This window comes from Pristis pectinata, chromosome 39, assembly GCF_009764475.1.
Source record: "Pristis pectinata isolate sPriPec2 chromosome 39, sPriPec2.1.pri, whole genome shotgun sequence".
Taxonomy (NCBI): Eukaryota; Metazoa; Chordata; class Chondrichthyes; order Rhinopristiformes; family Pristidae; genus Pristis; species Pristis pectinata.
Window position 1 is genome coordinate 3404632 of NC_067442.1, and position 22641 is coordinate 3427272.

At 52.5% G+C, this 22641-nt stretch overlaps 1 protein-coding gene and 1 long non-coding RNA gene across 2 annotated transcripts; both read right to left on the reverse strand.

The window, feature by feature from the left end:
- Positions 1-3977: 3977 nt before the first annotated feature.
- On the reverse strand, positions 3978-15178 carry hpn (hepsin; the record flags this gene model as incomplete). The annotated part of the gene is given in 10 exon segments (XM_052045572.1): positions 3978-8648; positions 9027-9191; positions 9365-9507; positions 13594-13641; positions 13644-13688; positions 14525-14578; positions 14581-14711; positions 14954-14972; positions 14975-15001; positions 15004-15178. Coding segments are annotated over 10 exon segments (846 nt in total), but the record flags the coding sequence as incomplete, so codon positions are not given.
- A 2284-nt stretch (positions 15179-17462) lies between these two features.
- LOC127587278 (uncharacterized) lies at positions 17463-21738 on the reverse strand. The gene is made up of 3 exons (XR_007958763.1): positions 21709-21738; positions 19951-20076; positions 17463-17501 (listed from the first exon to the last, which is right to left on the reverse strand). It is a non-coding gene; the product is annotated as an uncharacterized LOC127587278 (long non-coding RNA).
- Between the last annotated feature and the right edge of the window lie 903 nt (positions 21739-22641).

Below are 22641 nucleotides of genomic sequence, written 5' to 3' on the forward strand. Positions count from 1 at the left end.
CCTCTGGTGCTTTGGGCAGTATTCACTGGGGCGTTTGACTGTGACTGTCACCGGGCCCGTGTGTTCCTTGACCTCCGTTGACCTGCTCCCCGTGCCCTCCGGACCTGATTCAGCAGCAGACAGCAAAGCAACTTAAGCCGGGTGCAGTAGCTGGTGAGAAGGGGGCAGAGGCAGACAGAGTGGGGGAGGGAGAGGAGGAGAAGAGGGGAGAGAAGAGAGAGAGAGGGGGGAAAGATGAGGGAGAGGGGGAAGACAGAGAGAGAGGGGAGACAGGGGGAGAGAGGAAGGGAGAAAAGGGGGAGAGAGAAGGGGAGAGAGGGGGGAAGGGAGGGAGGGAGGGAAGGGGTCAGAGAAGAGGGGAGGGGAGAGAGGAAGTTGGAGACAGTGATTTGACAAAACCATTTGTTCACAATGACCGGTGAAGCTCCCGTTCTGCGAGACTCCACTGATATCCCGAGGCGTTTACCTGTCAGTCCAACCATTCCGGCTCCCACCACCGATTCCCAATGCCCGTTGTACCAGCCACGGGCAAGAGGAGCAGGAACACCGAGACAGAGGTCTCAAGGAGTCTGCGCCGGCATAATCAAGGAGCATCTCCCCCACACCTCCCCCTGTGTATCAGACAGAGTGGGGATCTGGTCATTGACTTCAGGAAAGGGGGCGGTGTACATGCTCCTGTCTACATTCACCGGTGCTGAGGTCGAGAGGGTCGAGAGCTTCAAGTTCTTGGGTGTGAAAATCACCAACAGCCTGTCCTGGTCAAATCACGTAGATGCCACGGCCAAGAAAGCTCACCAGCACCTCTACTTCCTCAGGAGTCTAAAGAAATTCGGTTTGTCCCCTTTGACACCCCACCAACTTTTACCGATGCACCATAGAAAGCTCCTATCCGGATGTATCACGGCTTGGTACGGCAACTGCTCTGCCCGGGACCGCAAGAAACTGCAGAGAGTTGTGGACACAGCCAGTGCGTCACGGACACCAGCCTCCCCTCGGGACTGTCTTTACCTCTCGCTGCATTGGTGTAGCAGCCGGCATAATCAAAGACCCCACCCACCCGGGTCATTCTCTCTTCTCTCCTCTTCCATCGAGTAGAAGATACAGGAGCCTGAGGACACGTACCACCAGACTCAAGGACAGCTTCTACCCCACTGTGATAAGACTATTGAACAGTTCCCCTTATACGATGAGATGGACTCTGACCTCACGATCTACCTTGTTGTGACCTTGCACCTTATTGCACTGCACTTTCTCTGTAGCTGTGACACTTTACTCTGTACTGTTATTGTTTTTACCTGTACTACATCAATGCACTCTGTACTAACCCAATGTAACTGCACTGTGTAATGAATGACCTGTACGATCGGTATGCAAGACAAGTTTTTCACTGGACCTCAGTACAAGTGACAAAAACCAATTCCAATACCAAACCGTAGATACACTGGAGGAGTGACCCACGTAAATGTTACGGAGACCAGCGTTCCCTGCCTATGTTATGGGGAACACCACCCCACGATTACTTTTGGGAACAACGGCCACCACGTATGTTATATGGAATGTCAGTGTCTGTGTATCTGACAGGGAACAGCGGTGTACCTGCGACCAGTCCGGTTGAGTTTGGTATTGGTTTATTATTGTCACTTGTACCGAGGTACAGTGAAAAACTTGTCTTGCAAACCGATCGTACAGGTCAATTCATTACACAGTGCAGTTACAATGAGTTAGTATAAAGTGCATTGAGGTAGTACAGGGTAAAAACAATAACATTACAGAGTTAAAGTGTCAAAGCTACAGAGAAAGTGCAGTGCAATAAGGTGCAAGGTCACAACAAGGTAGATCGTGAGGTCAGAGTCCATCTCATCGTATAAGGGAACTGTTCAATAGTCTTATCACAGTGGGGCAGAAGCTGTCCTTGAGCCTGGTGGTACGTGCCCTCAGGCTCCTGTATCTTCTACCCGAAGGAAGAGGAGAGAAGAGAGGATGACCCAGGTGGGTGGGGTCTTTGATTATGCTGGCTGCTACACCAAGACAATGAGAGGTAAAGACAGAGTCTGAGGAGGGGAGGCTGGTTTCTGTGACGCACTGGGCTGTGTCCACAACTCTCTGCAGCTTCTTGTGGTCCTGGGCAGAGCAGTTGCCGTACCAAGCCATGATGCATCCAGATAGGATGCTTTCTATGGTGCATTGATAAATTTGGTGAGAGTCAAGGGGGACAAACCAAATTTCTTTAGCCTCCTGAGGAAGTGGAGGTGCTGGTGAGCTTTCTTGGTCGTGTCATCTATGTGATTTGACCAGGACAGGCTCTTGGTGATGGTTGCTGGTCAGTGGTGTCCCCATGTTGGTGTTGGGAACGCCACTAAACGTCGAGGGGAGGTGGTGAGACTCTCTCCTGTGGGGGACAGTCACTGCCCACTGATGTCTGGGTCTCGCTGCCCGCAGGGGTGGGCTGGTTCTTTGGCTGAGGGCTCGTGGATGGGTTGGAACCAGGAATGCATCGGTGAACATCCCCAGTCCTGACCTTACGATGGAATGAAGGTCACTGACAGAGCAGCTGAAATTGGTTGGGCCTAGGACACGGCCCCCACGGAGATTGTCCCGAGACTGGGGATGGTTGACCACCTTCCCCCAACCTCCAGACCAGTCTTCCTCAGTGCGGGGTCCGACTTGTCACTGGAGACTTTCCCCCTCAGATGGCCGTTGCCCTCAAGCTTCACCAGGCCTCCTCACTGCCACACTCAGTCAAACACTGCCCAGACATCCAGGGTGGTCACCCCCACCACCCCCACTCTCCTCTGAGTACCCAAGCAGCCCAATTGGTCCACATGGGGCACCAAGGTTGAGATGGGGTCTGGTCCTGGGGAAACCAAACATGAATGATCTGGTCATCAGCAAGCAAGTGCTGTGTGACGATACCATCAATGGTGTCTTCCCTCACCTCCATAGAGATCCTCTCCTTGGGAAGGGAATATCAGGATTGGATTTATCCTGCTTTTTGTTTGGAATGGGACAATTCCTGGGCAATTCCCACCACCCCCCCCCCCATTCCTGGATGGATCCCAGCTGGGAAGAGGAAACATCCATCACTGATGGATTGATAGAAAGCTTGGGGGGGGGGGGGGGGGGGGGTAGGTGGGAAGGGGAGAATCCAGCTGCAATCATTTAGGGAGACAGACAGGGAGGGATGCATGGGGCCGGTGGGGGGGTCACAGTGGGAGAAATGTGGGGGCGGGGGCGGGGGGTCGCAGAGACGGGGAGAGAAGACCAAACACATCCACTGCTCTGAAACCGAGAAGCAGACAGGTAGCGGCTGTGTGCCAGGGAGAGAAACAGATCCCCTCCGCCTCACCAGCCCACCTCTGGTGACGAGAGAGGCCGGGACACCACAACCCCGGGGTAAGACTGAAGGTCCCATCTTGAGAAACATCACAGGCAGGCACCAAACAAGCTGGTACATCCCAACACCATACACAGGCAAACAGTTTGGTGAGTAAGTCTATTTTCTTTTTTAAAACATATCAAATAAAAATAGTTTGACAAATATACAATTTAATGTACAGTGGATTCCCACTGTGAACACTGAGTATATGTACAGATACAGAGTAAGGTGTGCAAAATCAAATGTGCAAGAGAAAAGATCAATTTATATTATACAAGTGCATTGTAAATCAGACAAATCAATATTATCTGGTAGGTATAAAGAATGTCTTGCAAATAGGTCTTCCCCAAAATTAATTCCAAAGCTGTGGTTTGTGGGATCTTTCTGTGCATAGCACACCCACCGCTCCCCCTCCCACACAGAAGGCTTAATAAATACACCCCTCCCCCTTCCTGGGGCTATAGCAGCCCCTGTTCTGGGACTCCCAGTTCAGCAGATCCCAATCGGCTTTGTTAGTTTCCAATCTAACGTACCAACAGACTTCAACCTTTCAGGTGTCGATGACATTTCATCAAACTGCTGACTGAAAGGTTCGCTCACCCAAAACATCAATTCTCCTCCTTTCTCCGAGACACTGCCTGACCAGCTGAGTGTTTCCACTATTTTTCAGATTACTTTCATACGTTTTAAGTTCTAACTGGAAAAAATTAGCAAAGTGCACTGTTTAATGGTTTTAGAAACTACTACATTTAAAATGTTACATCTATTTTTAAATAGTTTTTCTTTCAAAGTTTTGTATGTTCGTGTTTTTGAATGAACAGAGAGTGTCAGACACATTCCATAATTGTGTTGATGAGGCTCTATGGGGCACTGGTGAGGCCTCATTTGGAATACTATGCGCAGTTTTGGGCCCTTTAATCTTAGGAAGGATGGGCTGAGGTTTCAGAGAAGATTTACGAGGATGATTCCCAGAATGAAAGGGCTGACACACAATGAGCGATTGTCGGCTCTTGGACTGTACTCACTGGAGTACAGAAGAATGAGAGGGGATCTCATAGAAACATTTAAAATATTGAAAGGACTGGACAGAGTAGATGTGGCCAAGCTGTTTTCCTTGCTGGGTGAGTCCAGGACTAGAGGGCACAGTCTTAGAATTAGAGGGTACCGGTTTAAAACAGATGAGGAGAAATTTCTTTAGCCAGAGGGTCGTGGATTTAAGGAATTCGTTGCCGCATACAGCAGTGGAGGCCCGATCATTGGGGGTGTTTAAGGAGGAAATTGATAGGTATCTAATTAGTCAGGGGATGAAGGGATATGGGGAAGAGGCTGGGAATTGGGGCTAGATGGAAGAATAGTTTAGCTCATGGTGAGGTAGCGGAGCAGACTCGATGGGCCGAATGGCCTACTTCTGCTCCTTTGTCTTGTGATAATTAACCAAGCGACCCCCCCCCCCCCCCCGTGTCTTTTTTTTGGGATGCGAGAGGGAACGGGAGCAGCTGGGGGGGGGGGGACCTACAGAATCAACCGTGCAGACTACACACACACACACACAGGGGCGTCAGATCGAACCAAGGTCACTGGAGCTGTGAGGTAGCAGCTCTAAAATCGATCGGAAAGGTTAATTAGCTGCTGAAAAAAATCACCCGTTACTGAAGGCAAGTGTGAGGAAAAAAAGAGAACCAAATGCAGAAATGGGTCAACAAGAGAGAGGGAGTGACAGACTAACAGGCAGAAACAATCCACATGACACCCAGAAGCAGCGTCGTGTCAGTCAGGGATTCCCCAGCCGGTTGGAACACCGTTCTTCGATCTCCCCTGCAAACTGGTTAGGCCGCTACTGGAGTATCGCATTCACTTCCCGTTCCAGGGAGGGCGTGGGGGGCTTTGGAGAGGTTCACCAGGACGCTGCCTGGATTAGAGGGCATGAGCTATAAGGAGAGGTCGGACAAACTTGGGTTGTTTTCTCTGGAGCGGTGGAGGCTGAGGGGAGGTTTATGAGAGGCACAGATAGAGTATCCCTATCCCACCCCCTAGAGTCAAACGTCTAATACTAGAGGGCGTGCATTTAAGGTGAGAGGAGAGGAAGTTCAAAGGAGATGGTCGGGGCAAGTGTTCTTACACAGAGAGCGGTGGGTGCCTGGAACGTGCTGCCAGGGGTGGGGGGTGGAGGCAGATACGATAGAGGCGTTTAAGAGGCTCTTAAAAAGAAACATGGATGTGCAGGGAGTGGAGGGATGCAAACATTGTGTAGGCAGAAGGATTAGTTTAATCACTAGTTTAATTAAGTTCGGCACAACATCGTGGGCCGATGGTCCTGTGCCGTTCTACGTTCTACTCTTCAAAAAACAGGTTCAGAATTACAGATACAATCAGACTAAAGTAACACAAGAGAAATAATTAAAGGAATTTCAAACCCCTTTTGCAACAACGCAAGCATCAAACTGCAAAAGAAACCACAGGACAATTTTCACCAAAGTTCAAAAGATTCACACCAAGTCTCTTCCTCACAGACATAGCCTGAACTACTGAGAGAGTTTCCTGCATTTTCCAATTTTATTAAAATCGGGCAACTGTTAACTGAGCAGGCACCGTTGATGTACAGAATAAATCTGTGGCGAGTGAGCAAGGTAATAATGCCCCAGGTGAGATTGAGATCAGCAAGCTCGTCCAAACCTCTGCCCTTCCAAACCTCTGCCCTTCCACAGGAGGTCATGGGAGATGGGTTGGCATAGATTGTACTCCAAACAAGCAGTTCTGGAACAGAAACTGTACCAACAAGCTCTCAAAATGTCCTGACTGGTTGCATCACGGTCTGGGATGGCAATTCGAACACCCAGGAAGCTGCAGAGAGTGGTGGACCCTGCCCAGTACATGACGGGCACATCCCTCCCCACTGTCAGTGGTATCTACAGGAGGCGCTGCCTCTAGAAAGCAACATCCGTCGTCAAAGATCCCCCCACCATCCGGGCCGTGCCATCTTCTCACAGCTCCCATCGGGCAGGAGGCACAGAAGCCTGAAGTCCCCACACCACCAGGTTCAGGAACAGCGACTTCCCTTCAACCATTCGGTTCTTGAACCGACCGGCACAACCCTAATCACTGCCTCAGTACAGCAACACTAGGAACACTTTGCACTGCAGTGGACTTTGTTTATTCTAATTGTGTCCTTGTACAATTTGTGTTTAATGAATGCTTTTTTTCTTGTGAATGTTGTGTCTCTGGTGCTCTGTGCCTGTGATGCTGCCGCAAGGAAGTTTTTCATTGCACCTGAGCACACACGGACTTGTGCGTCTGACAATAAACCCGACTACTCAACAGCACTGAGAAATGGTGAATAGATCCTTTTATCATTAAAACCAACAACATTTGAACCACCTTGACAGGGTGCGATTCTAAATGGCTTAGTGTGACAATCCGGCAACTCATTCTCAAAGAAAGAGACCCCGACTTCTGTAAAAATGTTCAATCCAATCCACCCGATACAAGAGGACCTGCTTTAGAGGGCATGAGCCATTATGAGAGGTTGGACAAACTTGGGTTGTTTTCTCTGGTGCGGCGAGGCTGAGGGGAGACCTGATAGAGGTTTATAAGAGGCATAGACAGAGTAGACAGCTGGTACCTTTATCACCCAGGGTCAAAATGTCTAATACTAGAGGGCGTGCATTTAAGGTGAGGGGGGGAAAGTTCAAAGGAGATATGTGGGGCAAGTTTTTATACACAGAGAGCGGTGGGTGCCCGGAATGTGCTGCCAGGGGTAGGGGTGGAGGCAGATACGATAGAGGGGGTTAAGAGGCTGTTAGATAGACTCACGAGTGTGCAGGGAATGGAGGGAGACGGACCACGTGCAGGCAGAAAGGATAATTTAGTTTAATTACTAGCTTACTTAGTTCAGCACAACGTGGTGGGCCGAAGGGTCTGTTCCTGGGCTGTACTGTTTTATGTTCTACACTTCAAGAGATTTCCTTCAGCTGTTGTCCCGATCCGAGCCACAAGTTAGAAAGTGACCCCATCGCAAATGAGAGCCAGATTCAAGGTGCAGGTTTAATGCACAAATTCCTCCAACATTCCCAACCAGTGACATGGGGGGGGGGGGGGGGGCGGATTTACCCTCTCCTTCCCATTTTGTCAATGTAGCTGGGAGATTAACAGCTAAAATAAAAATTTCCAAATTTATTAACTGGTTAAATGTGCAACTTTGTGTGTATGTATTGATCTTTATAAAGGGTTTATTACGTGAAGAATTTATGTCCGGGGAGTGGTGTCGCATCTACAAGGACAAGAATTAGATGCACCACCTGCAACATCGTTGCATCAGACACCACCGCAAGTCACTGCCTGCAATCAAGGCAGAGTGAAGCTCCCTCCGCACTGTCCCGTCACACACTCCCGGGGTCAGACACAGGGTGAAGCTCCCTCCGCACCGTCCCGTCACACACTCCCGGGGTCAGACACACATTGAAGCTCCCTCCACACCGTCCCATCACACACTCCCGGGGCCAGACACGGAGTGAAGCTCCCTCCACACCGTCCCAGGGTTAGACACAGAGTGAAGCTCCCTCTGTTGTACTCTAAATGGGCCAAGATTGAACACTCACTTCCAACTCAATTTATCCCGGGGGTGGGGGGAGGAGGTGGGATGGGAAATGGGCCCAGGATTGAGAAGCTACAAGCAACACTATCCTGGAACCAAGTGGGCCAGATGGGATGCCTATATCCAAGACAATCCCACGAACAACCAGGCCAAGAGAACTTTCCTATCAGTGACGACACCAACTCCCTAGGCTGAATGGTTGGAAGAACGTACAAAGAAGCAATGAGTTCCCAAGAAGAACCGCCATAAAATAGTTCACCTAGTTATTTATTAAAACCAGAAAGATTATCACCTCCTTTCCAAATTCCCTCTGACCCCCACCCTCAGAGAGAAGCAAACGCAGACCTCTCAACACACTCACCCCTCTGGACAGCAGGAGGTATTCGACCACTGGAGCTTCACACATCTTGAAGCCTTGACCCCGACCCAAAACATTTCAGAGTCGGTACATTCAACAAGATCGTCAGAGGATTCTGTAAATTTAAGTTCAGGGGAGTAATCCACAGTTCCTAAGCAACCCTCACGAGGGATGGCTCAGATCAAAAGGTTGGTTTGATTCAAGGTACAAAAAAAATCTATTTATATTCAGGAGACAATATTCGTAGTGGAGGAGCAGAATTCCAACAATTCATTGCAAATGTGTTAACCCATCGAGTAAATCCCATTCAAATCACTGTACACCTGTAAATAAAGGATAACAAGGGATAAGGCACAATCAACACTTTATTCTGGAAGAAACTGCGATATTGCAGCCACAATCTAACACCTCGCCCTCTCTCAGATCCAAAGAAAATCCATTCCCCTCACTTCACAGGGTTCAGTGTCCAGAAATGTTTTCCAATGCTCAGACTTCAAAACAGTCTTTGTCCCCGACCCTGGGAGTGTGTGACCGGACGGTGCGGAGGGAGCTTCACCCTGCGTCTGACCCCAGGAGTGTGCGACGGGATGGTGCGGAGGGAGCTTCACCGTGTCCGACAGGACGGTGCAGAGGGAACTTCACCCTGTGTCCGACCCCTGCCCCGGGAGTGCTTGCTTCAGAGACACGCCCGTGGCTCCTACCTTCATCGCCCGATACAACCACTCCTGGTACTCTTTGACCCGACAGTACACGCCGGGTTTATTAGACATCGCACATCCAGTTCCCCAGCTGACAATCCCACACAGACGCCATCGGGTTCTGTTGGAGAGGTTATCCTGACACACCAGGGGTCCGCCGCTGTCACCCTGAGGGGAGAAAGACCACAGAGTGAGTGTGTGTGTGACCTGTCCCGGGGCGGGGGGGGGGAGGAAGAGGGGGGGGGAGACAGTGGGGGGAGGGAGACGTCACCCCCCGCCCAGTGAGGCTCAGTGTATGTGTAGGTGGGACCCGTCCCACAGAGGGTGACCCCCTCGCTCACCTGACAAGCATCGACACCACCCTCACTGTAGCCAGCACAGAACATCTTGGGTGTGATCTGCCCGTTGTAGTAGTCCGGTCTGTTACATAGAGCGTTACTCAGGACCGGTACCTCTGCTTCCCGAAGCACATCCGACTGTTGGCCTGGACCCAAAAACAAAACAAAATCCTTATCCCAATCATACCACACAGAAAGAGAAGAGGCCCTTCGGCCCACACACATCTGCTAGTACCATTGTCCTCACGGGCACATCCCTCCCCACCATCAGTGGTATCTACAGGAGGAGCTGCCTCAAGAAGGCAATGTCCATTGTCAAAAATTCCCACCATCCGGGCTGTGCCACCTTCCTGCAGCTCCCATTGGGCAGGAGGTACAGAAGCCTGAAGTCCCCACACCACCAGGTTCAGGAACAGTGACTTCCCTTCAACCATTCAGCTCTTGAACCGACCAGCACAGCCCTAATCACTGCCTCAGTACAGCAACACTGGGACCACTTTTTATTTGTTCTAATTGTGTTCTTTCCTGTAAAAATGTGTATAATTTATGTCTAATTTACGTTTTTCTTGTGAATGTGGTGTCTCTGATGCTCTGTGCCTGTGATGCTGCTGCAAGGAAGTTTTTCATTGCACCTGTACACACACGGACTCGTGCGTCTGACAATAAACTGACCGTCACTTAGCACTTTTAGAGGACAAGACGTGGAAGATGTTTCCTTTATATTCTTTCAATAAATGTGAGGTTCACGGGATGAATCATCTTTCAACTGAAGGTGAATTGCAATACTTGCCTTCAACAGTCAAGGTGATGAATACAAAACTTTGGTTGGGCTTCACTTGGAGTATTGCATTCAGTTCTGGTCGCCCCACTACAGGGAGGAGGTGGGGGCTTTGGAGAGAGTGCAGGAGAGGTTCACCAGGATGCTGCCTGGATTAGAGAGCATGAGCTATAAGGATAGGTTGGACAAACTTGGGCTGTTTTCTCTGGAGCGGCGGAGGCTGAGGGGAGACCTGATAGAGGTTTGTAAAATGATGAGGGGCAGAGATCGAGCAGACGGTCAGAATCTTTCTCCCCAAGGTCAAAATCTGAAACACTAGAGAACTCAGCATGCTTGCACTGTAGAGATAACAGGGAAAAATGTTAGGGATAAAATGGTAAAAGGACACTCAGAACTGTAGATCAGAGAGTGTTCATTCTGGGATGAATGACTCCACTGTTGAGGTCAGCTTGCAATAAAGGAAGTTTATTCCGAAGGGAATCCGTGTGAATCTTTCTCTCTGCACCCATTTGCTGGACATGACTCTCACCTTCGACACACGACATGGTCTCACCCCATCACAGATATTTCCTCCGCTCTCCCCCCACCTTCATCCTACTCCAAACTACCTCGCTTTTCCCTCCTCCTCAGTTCTGGTGAAGGGTCCCACACCTCCCATCTGCTCCCATCTCCCCAGGTGCTGCCTGACCTGTTGAGTGTTTACAGAGTTCTCCAATTCAACAATATCACGGAACAGTACAGCACAGGAACAGGCCCTTCGGCCCACAATGTTGTGCTGAACTAATTAAGCCAATGACTCCTAATCCCTTCTACCTGCACATGATCCACATCCCTGCGCATCCGTGTGTCTATCCAAGAGCTTCTTAACCCCTCGATCGTACCTGCCTCCACCCCCACCCCCGGCAGCACATTCCAGGCACCCACCGCTCTCTGTGTAAAAAAAAAACCTGCCCTGCACATCTCCTCTGAACTTTCCCCCCTCAACTTAAATGTACACCCTTGAGTACAGGACATTTCGACCCTGGGGGAGAAAGATCCCGGCTGTCTACTCTATCTGTTCCTCTCATAAACCTCTATCAGGTCTCCCCTCAGCCTCCAACGCTCCAGAGAAAACAACCCAAGTTTGTCCAGCCTTTCTTTATAGTTCATGCTCTCTAATCTAGGCAGCGTCCTGGTGAACCTCTCCTGCAACCTCTCCAAAGCCCCCACACCCTTCCTGTAACAGGATGACCAGAACTGAATGCAATACTCCAGATGTGGCCTGACCAGAGGTTTATAAAGCTGCAACGTAACTTCTTGACTCTTGAACTCGGTGCCTCGACTAATCAAGGCAAGCGTGCCGTACGCCGCCTTCTCCGCCCCGTCGACCTGTGCGGCCACTTTCAGGGAGCTGTGGACTTGGACCCCAAGATCCCTCTGTACATCAGCACTGTTAAGGGTCCTGCCGTTAACTGTGAACTGTCCCTTTACGTTTGACCTCCCAAAGTGCAACACCTCACACTTGCCCACATTAAACTCCATCTGCCACTTCTCTGCCCCGTATCTGCAACTGATCTACATCCTCTGGCAACCTTCTACACCGTCCACACCACCACCAATCTTTGTATCGTCTGCAAACTAACCAACCCATCTACATTTCACCCAAGTGTCAAAAGCTCGGCAATTTTCCCTCCCCACCGAGGGAGTTTTGTCGCGTTGGCAAGGAACGTCATCGGGAACAGTTGCAAATCTCCGATTCAATCCCAATTAGTCCCACAGCCCACTGTATCCATGCCGACTGTCGAGGACCCATGTTATGGATTAGGTTGCTATTGGTGAATGTCCCTTTAAGACATAGCACAGGTGTGTGTGTGTGTGTGTGTGTGTGTGTGTGTGTGTGTGTGTGTGTGTGGGGGGGGGGCGTGATTACAACAACAACAGGAGATAAGGACATGCTGACGTTTTGGTTCAGACAGAGAAGAGACACAGAGAAGAGAGACAGAGACACAGAGAAGAGAGACAGAGGCACAGAGAAGAGAGACAGAGGCACAGAGAAGAGAGACAGAGGCACAGAGAAGAGAGACAGAGGCAGAGAGAAGAGAGACAGAGGCACAGAGAAGAGAGACAGAGGCACAGAAGAGAGAGAGACAGAGAAGAGAGACAGAGGCACAGAGAAGAGAGACAGAGGCACAGAGAAGAGAGACAGAGGCACAGAGAAGAGAGACAGAGGCACAGAGAAGAGAGACAGAGGCACAGAGAAGAGAGACAGAGGCACAGAGAAGAGAGACAGAGGCACAGAGAAGAGAGACAGAGGCACAGAGAAGAGAGACAGAGGCACAGAGAAGAGAGACAGAGGCACAGAGAAGAGAGAGAGACAGAGGCACAGAGAAGAGAGACAGAGGCACAGAGAAGAGTGACAGAGGCACAGAGAAGAGAGACAGAGCACAGAGAAGAGAGACAGAGGCACAGAGAAGAGAGACAGAGGCACAGAGAAGAGAGACAGAGGCACAGAGAAGAGACAGAGGCACAGAGAAGAGAGACAGAGGCAAGAGAAGAGAGACAGAACACAGAGAAGAGAGACAGAGGCACAGAGAAGAGAGAGAGGCACAGAGAAGAGAGACAGAGACAGAAAGAGAGAAGAGACAGAGAAGAGAGAGACAGAGAAGCAGAGGACAGAGGACAGAGAAGAGAGACAGAGACACAGAGAAGAGAGACAGAGGCACAGAGAGAGAGAGACAGAGACAGAGTCCGAGTCCTGCCTGCTGGTCTCTTATTGATGGATGAAGAACAATAATTGTGTCTGTCACCACAATCCACGTACGGATTTTTGGAGCAATCCAGTGGAGTCATTAACCTGTTAATGACAAAGTCATTAACCTGTAAAAGGAAACAGGTACTGTGGGACGGCCACGTCTCGAATGCCTTTTCAGGGTGGCAGATACTTCGGAACAAAGCAGTGGAGATCATCAGTGATTGATTGTGTCATTTGGGTTCCATCGCAGAGACATCTGGATTTCATAATTACTCCGTGTTTCCTCTTCAGTCAACGGTGGTTTTGAAGAAGGCCTTGCTCGAGTTTCACCTTACGGCTTGCTGAACTGAACTATCCCTAGACTTGGAGTTTGGGAATTTGTCACACACACACTTCGAGTTTAGTTTTTGGGGGAATGTTTCAGATCTGACATGTTACTTCTAACATTTTTACTTTTAGTTTTCTTATCAACACAAGTAGTTATTAATAAAATAGTTTCTAACACTTATTCATGATTGGTGTTTTTATTCTGTTGCTGGTACGTAACACCCACTTGAACCAATCCCATTTATTCCCACCTTCCCATCGACTTCCCCCCCCCCCCCCCCCACAATTTAGTGGCCAGTTAACCGGCCTACCTCTGACCTCTCTCGAATGTCCCCAGAAGGTCGCCCACCACCCCCCCCCTCCCCGGACTCAGTCGGCGATATTGAACTCACTCACCGTAATATTCAGTGTTACCCCATCCAGTGACGGTACACACGGCACCTCAACGAGCTCTTGTCCAAAAGCTGGGAGACAGAGAGGTTGGATGTGGTCTAGGGGAAAGATACAAAAACACCTTACAATCGGAAAAAAAAATGAAGTGAATAGATGTGCAGAAGGATTTGACAAGAAAGATATCACCATTGAGATGCCCTGTATGCAGTCAGCCACTCTCCAAAGTTCTGCATGTCCCCCATGACCCATCTGTCATCGATGCACGTAGAAAGCATCCTATCCATGCATACTGGCTCAGTACGGCAACTGGTCTGCCCGGGACCGCAAGAAACCGCAGAGTTGCAGATGCATCAAGGAAACCAGCCTCCCCTCCGCGGACTCCGTCTACACTCCCCGCTGCCTCGGTAAAGCAGGCGGCATAATCAAAGACCCCCACCCACCCGGACATTCTCTTTCTCCCCTCTCCCATCGGGCAGAAGATACAAAAGCCTCATAGCACGTACCACCAGGCTCAAGGACAGCTTCTATGCCACTGTTATAAGGCTATTGAACGGTCCCCTAAGTACGATGAGATGGACTCTTGACCTCACAATCTACCTCTCGTGGCCCTTGCACCTTATTGTCTGCCTACACTGCACTTTCTCTGTAACTGCAACACTTTACTCTGCATTGTTTACCTTCTACTACCTCGATGCACTGTGTAAGGAAATGATCTGTATGGACGGCATGCAAAGCAAAGTTCTTCACTGTACCTCGGTACATGTGACAATAATAAACTAGTCACCAATTAAATTGGTTTCAGCAGTGGGTGGTGTCGGGGCAGGAGGGGGTATTGGGGAGGGGCGTAGGGGGTGATGGAGACAGGGAGGGAGGGGGTGACGGAGAAGGGGAGGGGCGCGGGGGTCACAGACAGACGAGGACTAGCACTCCGTACCTGAGAAGGCCAGCGATCTGCGCAGACACACGAGGGCGATATCATTGCTGTTATCTCCGAGCTGTGGTCAGTGAAGGGCCGGTAGCCGGCGTGGTACACCACCGTCCGCACGGCCACCTGTCCGTCCGGCGGCCGTGGGAGGACTGAGCCGATCAGCACCGTCCAGCGGCTGGGGAAACGGTTCCTCCTGTGGGCAGGGAGAGGGGGGGGACAAGCAACGCAGGTCAGTGCCACAACCCCACCCCCCACCCCCCGATCAGTGGTCTCCAAACAGTGGCTCGGAGAACGACGACGCCAACGCACAGCAAGATCCCACAATTCAATTGAGGGTGAAGGGGGAGAGGGAGAGAAGGGGGGGCACACCGAGAGGGAGGGGAGCGAGAGAAGGGGGGGCGGGGGGGAATGCCAGGGGAGGTGGGGGAGACTCACTCAGGGAAGCAGTGCGCCGCGTGACCACCCAGTCCTCGGAGATGAGGGACCCCCACAGATGGGGGTCCCGTCGAAGAGCAGTCCCACCTGCCAGGGCCACTTCCCTACTGTGGCCGGCTGCCCCCCCACAATCCGGTCGGACCGCCACTTCCGAACGCCGCAGTCTGTGGGGCAGACACAGGGGTCAGTGAGTGGGGTGGGGGCTTGTCTCCACACCACCCCCCCCCCCAAGTGAGACACAGCACATAGGAGCCGTCCAACCACCAAACCCACCCCACCCCAACGAGGGTCTGAGCACGGGGTCCGAACCCCCCCCCCCCCCCCCCCCCCCCCCAAGCGAGAGGGCCGCGTGTGGGACCCATCCCCCAGCGAGAGGCCGCGTGTGGGTGGGGTTCAGGCAGTTGCTGGACGACAGAGTCTGTGGTCGACGATCAGATGTCCCACCTTGGCACCGATACGGACACCGCGATCCGGGACGGACACAGACTGGAATGAAAGAGAGAATATTACCCGAATATGGCAGCTGATCCCTCTCCCCCCATCCCGTCCCCACCAGTACTGTACCCCGGTGTTACACAGCGACAGACCCGTCCCCACCAGTACCGTACCCCGGTGTATACAGTGATAGACCCGGCCGCCACCGGTCCCGTACCCCAGTGTTATACAGCGATGGACCCATCCCTCCGGTACCGTTTACCCCGGTGTTAATACAGTGACAGACCCGGCCCCACCGGTACCGTACCCCAGTGTTATACAGCGATGGAACCCATCCACCTCCGGTACCCGTACCCCAGTGTATACAGTGATAGACCCGGCCCCACCGGTACCGTACCCTAACGTATACAGCGACAGACTTGTCCCCACCGATACCGTACCCCGGTGTTACACAGTGACAGGACCTGTCCCCACCGGTACCGTACCCCGGTGTTACACAGCGACAGACGGTTACCACAGGTACTGTTACCCACTTAATACACTGTATTGGGGATACAAATCGCAGCTTCATCAGGTTACCATGGAAAGAGTAGACCTTGCACTTTATCAGCCGTTGGGAGCAGTTGCTGGTTTCACACAGTAGATAATGTGCGGTGGCATTGAACACAGGCTCCTCGATGGGATTCCCGGAGCTGGATAGCACCCTGTGAACACAACTCTGCGTCAACAGCAATGCAACCCACTGGGTCAAACCTACTGCGATGAGGAAGGATCCCTGGGTTACAGAGAGAGGCTGGTGAAAAAAAATCAGCCAGGGTTCCTGCCCAGTAACCAGGGAGGGGAGGGGGGTCACGGAGACGGGGAGGGGTTGTGGGGGCCGGAGATGGGTGTAGGGGAGGGAGGGGGGGGTCATAGAGACACAGGACACGGCCCCACCCACCTCACGAACCCCATCTGCTGACAGCCCAGACGAGCCACCTCTGCGTCGGCCGGCGAGGAACAGACCAGCCGCCAGGCACCTGTCTCCGAGTCGTACACGGACAGTCGCTCCCCTCTGGTTCACCTGGACTGGAGACACAACAGTCACCACCCCTTGCCATGGCGTGCCCTCCGACCTTGTCACCTACCCCGGCCTCCCGTGCCCCATGCCAACGCCTTCCCCCGCCCGCGCCCCCCCCCCCCCCACCAAAACACTGGGCAGATGTTCACACAGCTGGAGCGCCAGCAAACTCGTGGACATGTCAGATGACCCCCACGTTAGACGCATTCCGCACGGGAAACAGGCCCTTCGGCCCAACCTGGCCCCTGCCGGCCAAATTCCCATCCAAGCCGGACCCATTTGCCCGCGTTTTGGCCCGTATCCCTCTGAACTTTCCCCTCCATGGACCTCTCTAAGTGTCTTTTAAATGTTGTAACTGTCCCTGCCTCGCCCACTTCCTCTGGCAGCTCGTTCCATATACAGACCACCCTCTGGGTGAAAAAGTTGGCCCTCGGGTTCCTATTAAATCTCTTTCTCCTCTCACCCTAAACCTGTGCCTTCTAGTTCTTGATTCCCCAACCCTGGGAAAAAGACTGTGATCGTCCACCTTATCTACACCCCCGGGGTGGGTCTGACCCAGGGATACAGAGACCGGAACCGTGCACAGTGTTCCCGGTGTGGGTCTGACCGATACGGAGACCGGAACTGTGCACGGTGCTCCCGGTGTGGGTCTGACCCAGGGATACAGAGACCGGAACTGTGCACAGTGCTCCCGGTGTGGGTCTGACCCAGGGATACGGAGACCGGAAACCGTGCACAGTGTTCCCGGTGTGGGTCTGACCCAGGGATACGGAGACCGGAACTGTGCACGGTGCTCCCGGTGTGGGTCTGACCCAGGGATACAGAGACCGGAACTGTGCACAGTGCTCCCGGTGTGGGTCTGACCCAGGGATACGGAGACCGGAACCGTGCACAGTGTTCCCGGTGTGGGTCTGACCCAGGGATACGGAGACCAGAAATGTACACGGTGCTCCCGAACCAAAGATGCATACACACAAAGAGCATTCATCTGAAGCAGGCAACAGCAGAACTTACCATGGTAAAGTTCAGTACCAGTTTTCTTGACATATATCACTGGAATAGAGAAAGATGTTTGAATATTCTGAAGTTAACTCAAGCACCTATGTGCTGCCTAAATTTCTACCATGATAAATTACTTCTTTTTTTAAAAAAATGAAAATAAGAAATTCTCCAAAATATTCCAGACATCAGGCTAATAATCTGTCTCCCACTCCAGAGACTCATGTGGAACACATTCCCCAGTGAGGGTCCGTGTGTCCGCATGTACAGTCTCCATGACCCTGTGGGTCTTGTCTCACCCCACCCCACCCCACCAAGTTTCCTCCCAGATCACAAAAACTAAAATAGTGCTCAGTCGGTGGGTTAATCGTGCCCCCTGGTGTGCAGGTGAGGGATATGAAACAGGAATCGGTGTAAATGTGGGGTGGGTTGAGAGATTCGGTGGGCCACAGGTCCTGTTTGTGGTGTTGGGCTCGATCCTGTACGCAGAGATAGGCAGCAGCACACAATGTTCACATCATCAAATAGTTAGCACGGGACAGTTACCAGTGACTGGACCACATGTCAACAGAAGAGCTGGTCATTGACTGCAGGAAAGGGGGCGGTGTACGTGCACCTGCCTACATCAACGGTGCTGATGTTGAGAGCTTCAAGTTCCTGGGAGTGAACATCACCAACAGCCTGTCCTGGTCCAACCACGTAGATGCACGGCCAAGAAAGCTCACCAGCGCCTCTACTTCCTCAGGAGGCTGAAGAAATTCGGTTTGTCTCCTTTGACTCTCTCCAACTTTTATCGATGCACCATAGAAAGCATCCTATCCGGATGTATCACGGCTTGGTACGGCAACTGCTCTGCCCGGGACCGCAAGAAACTGCAGAGAGTTGTGGATACAGCCCAGTGTGTCATGGACACCAGCCTCCCCTCCTTGGACTCTTGGTGAAGCAGCCGGCATAATCAAAGACCCCACCCACCCGGGTCATTCTCTCTTCTCTCCCATCGGGCAGAAGGTACAGGAGCCTGAGGGCACGTACCACCAGGCTCAAGGACAGCTTCTACCCCACTGTGATAAGACGATTGAACGGTTCCCTTATACGATGAGGTGGACTCTGACCTCACGATCTACCTTGTTCTGACCTGCACATTATTGCACTGCACTTTCTCTGTAGCTGTGACACTTTACTCTGTACTGTTATGTTTTTACCTGTACTACCTCAATGCACTCTGTACTAACCCAATGTAACTGCACTGTGTAATGAATTGTCTGGCATACTGATTGTACAGGTCAGGTTTTTCACTGTACCTCGGTACAAGTGACAATTATAAAGCCAATACCAATCTGGAGAACGGTGGACAGTTTGGTGGCCCTGTTCAAGAAAGGAATGTCACATGTTTGGAGCAGTTTTAGAGAAGGTTTACTGGGAGATCTCTGCTGTAAAACTAAGCGGTCACCACATTAAGACAGATGTGGTGACTTTTCTCTCTCTGAGGGCGGCAGGTGTTTGGAACTGCGTTCTTCAAAAGGTATAAAATCGCAAGGGTTCCCCACCCCCCCCCCCCCCCGCACAGAGTTGGGGGAAATGAAACATATTGTGTTCGGTTCTGGTCGCCCCGCTGTAGGAAAGATGCCATTAAGCTGGAAAGAGCACAGAGGGAGATTTACGGGGATGTTGCCAGGACTCGAGGGCTAGGTTACATAGAGAGGTTGAACAGGTTGGGACTGTATCCCTTGGAGTGTAGGAGACTGATGGGTGACCTTACAGAGGTGTATAAAACCATGAGGGTGAATGCACACAGTATTTTCCCCAGGGTTGGGGAATCAAGGGCACAGGTTTAATGTGAGAGGGGAAAGAGATTTAATAGGAACCCAAGGGGCAACTTCTTCACCCAGAGGGTGGTCCGTGTGTGGAACAAGCTGCCAGAGGTAGTGGGTGAGGCAGGTACGTTAACAACATTTAACAGGGACATGGATGGGAAAGGTTTAGAGGGATACGGGCCAAACGCGGGCACATGGGACTGGCTTGGATGGGAATCTCGGCTTGCATGGACCGGTTGGGCCGAAGGGCCTTTTCCCGTGCTCTGAAAGGATGCCAGAGGCAGTTATTGGATTCATCGGAGGTGGAGGGAGATAGAACCTCGATAATCGACAGGGCGAGAGGTTACTGGGAGGGAACAGGTAGTCAGAGCGTCCATGATCTCATCGAATGATGTGCAATACTAAAGGGTAGAGGTCTGGGGGTATCCGAGGGGAAATTTCCAACCCCCTCCCCCAGCCCCCACCAGAGGGGTTGGGGATCTGGAACGGACCACTTGAGGAGGCAGTGGAGGGAGCAGTATCCGGGCAAAAGCTCGAAATGCCCAGGGTACAGCAAAGCACTGGGAAACTGCGTTGGTGTAGCTGGGCTAGCAGGAACATGAGGGTGCGAAGGGTCCTGCTTCTCAAGGGTGCGACTCCAGGAGCGGCGAGATCGGCCCCCCGCCCCCCCCCCACCAACACCTACTCACCGACAACGACCCACGTCACCACAGCCGCCACGAACAGAAACAGACCGTCACCACGGCAACGACAACCATTCTCTTCCTCAGACGGGAAGGGTCCGCCTGTTTCTTGGGTTCCCAACTGGACGCCGTCTGGGGACAGGACATGGGGTCTCCCCATTAACTGTTGACCCTCAAAACCACCCCCTCCCCAACCGCAGACTCAACACGGAACCACCCCCTCCTCCCTCCCCCCCCCCCCCGATCATTCCCACACCCCAAATCCGTGAGGAAGGCCACGGATGGACCAGATTCATGGGAAACGTTCAGACCCGCTCCCTTGCAGTGCACACTTTCCCACACGGCAGCCTCCGGAAAGTTCTTCCTGAACCCACGGCTTCCCCTCTCCCACACGGCGGGCAGACAGTACAGTACAGGGACAATCCCGATGCATCCCGGCTTGGTACGGCAACTGCTCTGCCCGGGACCACGAGAAACCGCCGAGCGTCGTGGACGCATCGCGGAAACCAGCCTCCCCTCCGCGGACTCCTACACTCCCCACTGCCTCGGGAAAGCGGCCGGCATAATCAGAGACCCCCCACCCGCCCCGGACATTCTCCCTTCTCCCCCTCTCCCCTCGGGCAGAAGATACAAAAGCCTGAAAGCACGTACCCCCAGGCTCAAGGACAGCTTCTACCCCGCTGCTATAAGACTATTGAACGGTCCCCTAGTACGATAAGATGGACTCCTGACCTCACAATCTACCTCGTCGTGGCCCTTGCACCTTATTGTCTGCCTGCGCTGCACTTTCTCTGTAACTGTGACACTTTACTCTGCAACTGTGACACTTTACTCTGCATTCTGTTAATTGCTTTTCCCTAGTACTACCTCGATGCACTGATGTGATGAAATGATCTGTATGGACGGCACGCAACGCAAAGTTTTTCACTGTACCTTGGTACAGGTGACAATAATAAACCAATTTACCTGTGTCCTCCAGTCTCAGATTAAGATCTCTTTATTAGTCACAGGTACATCGAAACACACAGTGAAATGCATCTTTTGCGTCGAGTGTTCTGGGGGGCAGCCCGCAAGTGTCGCCACGCTTCCGGCGCCAACATAGCACGCCCACAACTTCCTAACCCGTCCGTCTTTGGAATGCGGGAGGAAACCGGAGCACCCGGAGGAAACCTCCACGCAGACACGGGGAGAACGTACAAACTCCTTACAGACAGCGGCCGGAATCGAACCCGGGTCGCTGGCGCTGTAATAGCGTTACGCTGACCGTGCCTGCCGGATCCCCCCTAACTCAAGAAAAGATTGACCATTTTATCTATGCCCCTCATGGTTTTATACACCGCTCTAAATTCACCCCTCAGCCCCCATAACTCCAGTCCTACTGCAAATGAATAAACCAGCGACAGTGAATATTCCGTGTGAATGTCCTTCACTTATTTCTTGGGATAGAGACTGTGCTCCCACATAAAACCCTCCTTACTCCAGACTCTCCCAAAAATTCACCTGTCTGTCTACCACGTGACGGCAGAGGTATCTGCTTCACAAAGGATCTTTTTCCTTTGAACAAAGAAAGTCCCTCTTCAGAAAAATGCCTGACGATTTACGTATTTTCAATTAACAGACACACTCTAAACATTTAGTTCCTAAAATCCACTTTAGAGATATCCCAGTGAGTTTAAAACGAACTTTGTCCAAACACTCCCTTCTTTAGAAAGTTTTCAAGCACACCTATTTAAATAAGTTGCAAAAAACACTGGTGAAACTTACTTTCGGAACTTGCCATTGCTTCGCTAAAATGCAAACTGTTCGATCTGCTGGGGGGGTGGGGGGGGAGCCAAAATCATCAAGAATTCTACTTTGCCGAGAGAGAGAGAAGGTTAAAATAAGTTATTAGCTCTCTAAAGAGGGCGGTTTGACACGTTAAAAGCCACGACATAAAAGTTTTTGGACTCTAACGTGACTTGGCTCACCTTATCCACGACGCGAGAGAGAGAGAGACGAGGGGGGGGGGAGAGAGACGAGCCGGGGGGAGAGAGACGAGGGGGGGGGAGAGAGACGAGGGGGGGGGAGAGAGACGAGGGGGGGGAGAGAGACGAGGGGGGGGGGAGAGAGACGAGGGGGGGGGGGGGAGAGAGACGAGGGGGGGGGGGGGGGGGGAGAGGAGAGAGACGAGGGGGGGGGGAGAGAGACGAGGGGGGGGGGAGAGAGACGAGGGGGGGGGAGAGAGACGAGGGGGGGGAGAGAGACGAGGGGGGGGGAGAGAGACGAGGGGGGGGGGAGAGAGACGAGGGTGGGGGAGAGAGACGAGGGGGGGGAGAGAGGACGAGGGGGGGGAGAGAGACGAGGGGGGGGAGAGCAGACGAGGGGGGGGAGAGAGACGAGGGGGGGGGAGAGAGACGCGGGGGGGGGGATGAGAGAGGGGGGGGGAGAGAGAGAGGGGGGGGGGGAGAGAGGGAGGGGGGGGAGAGAGAGGAGGGGGGGGGGAGAGAGAGGAGGGGGGGGGGAGAGAGGAGGGGGGGGGGAGAGAGGAGGGGGGGGAGAGAGAGGAGGGGGTGGGAGAGAGAGGAGGGGGGGGGAGAGAGAGGAGGGGGGGGAGAGCAGAGGGGGGGGAGAGGAGGAGGGGGGGAGAGAGAGGAGGGGGGGGAGAGAGAGGAGGGGGGGTGAGAGAGAGGAGGGGGGGGGGGCGAGAGGAGGGGGGGG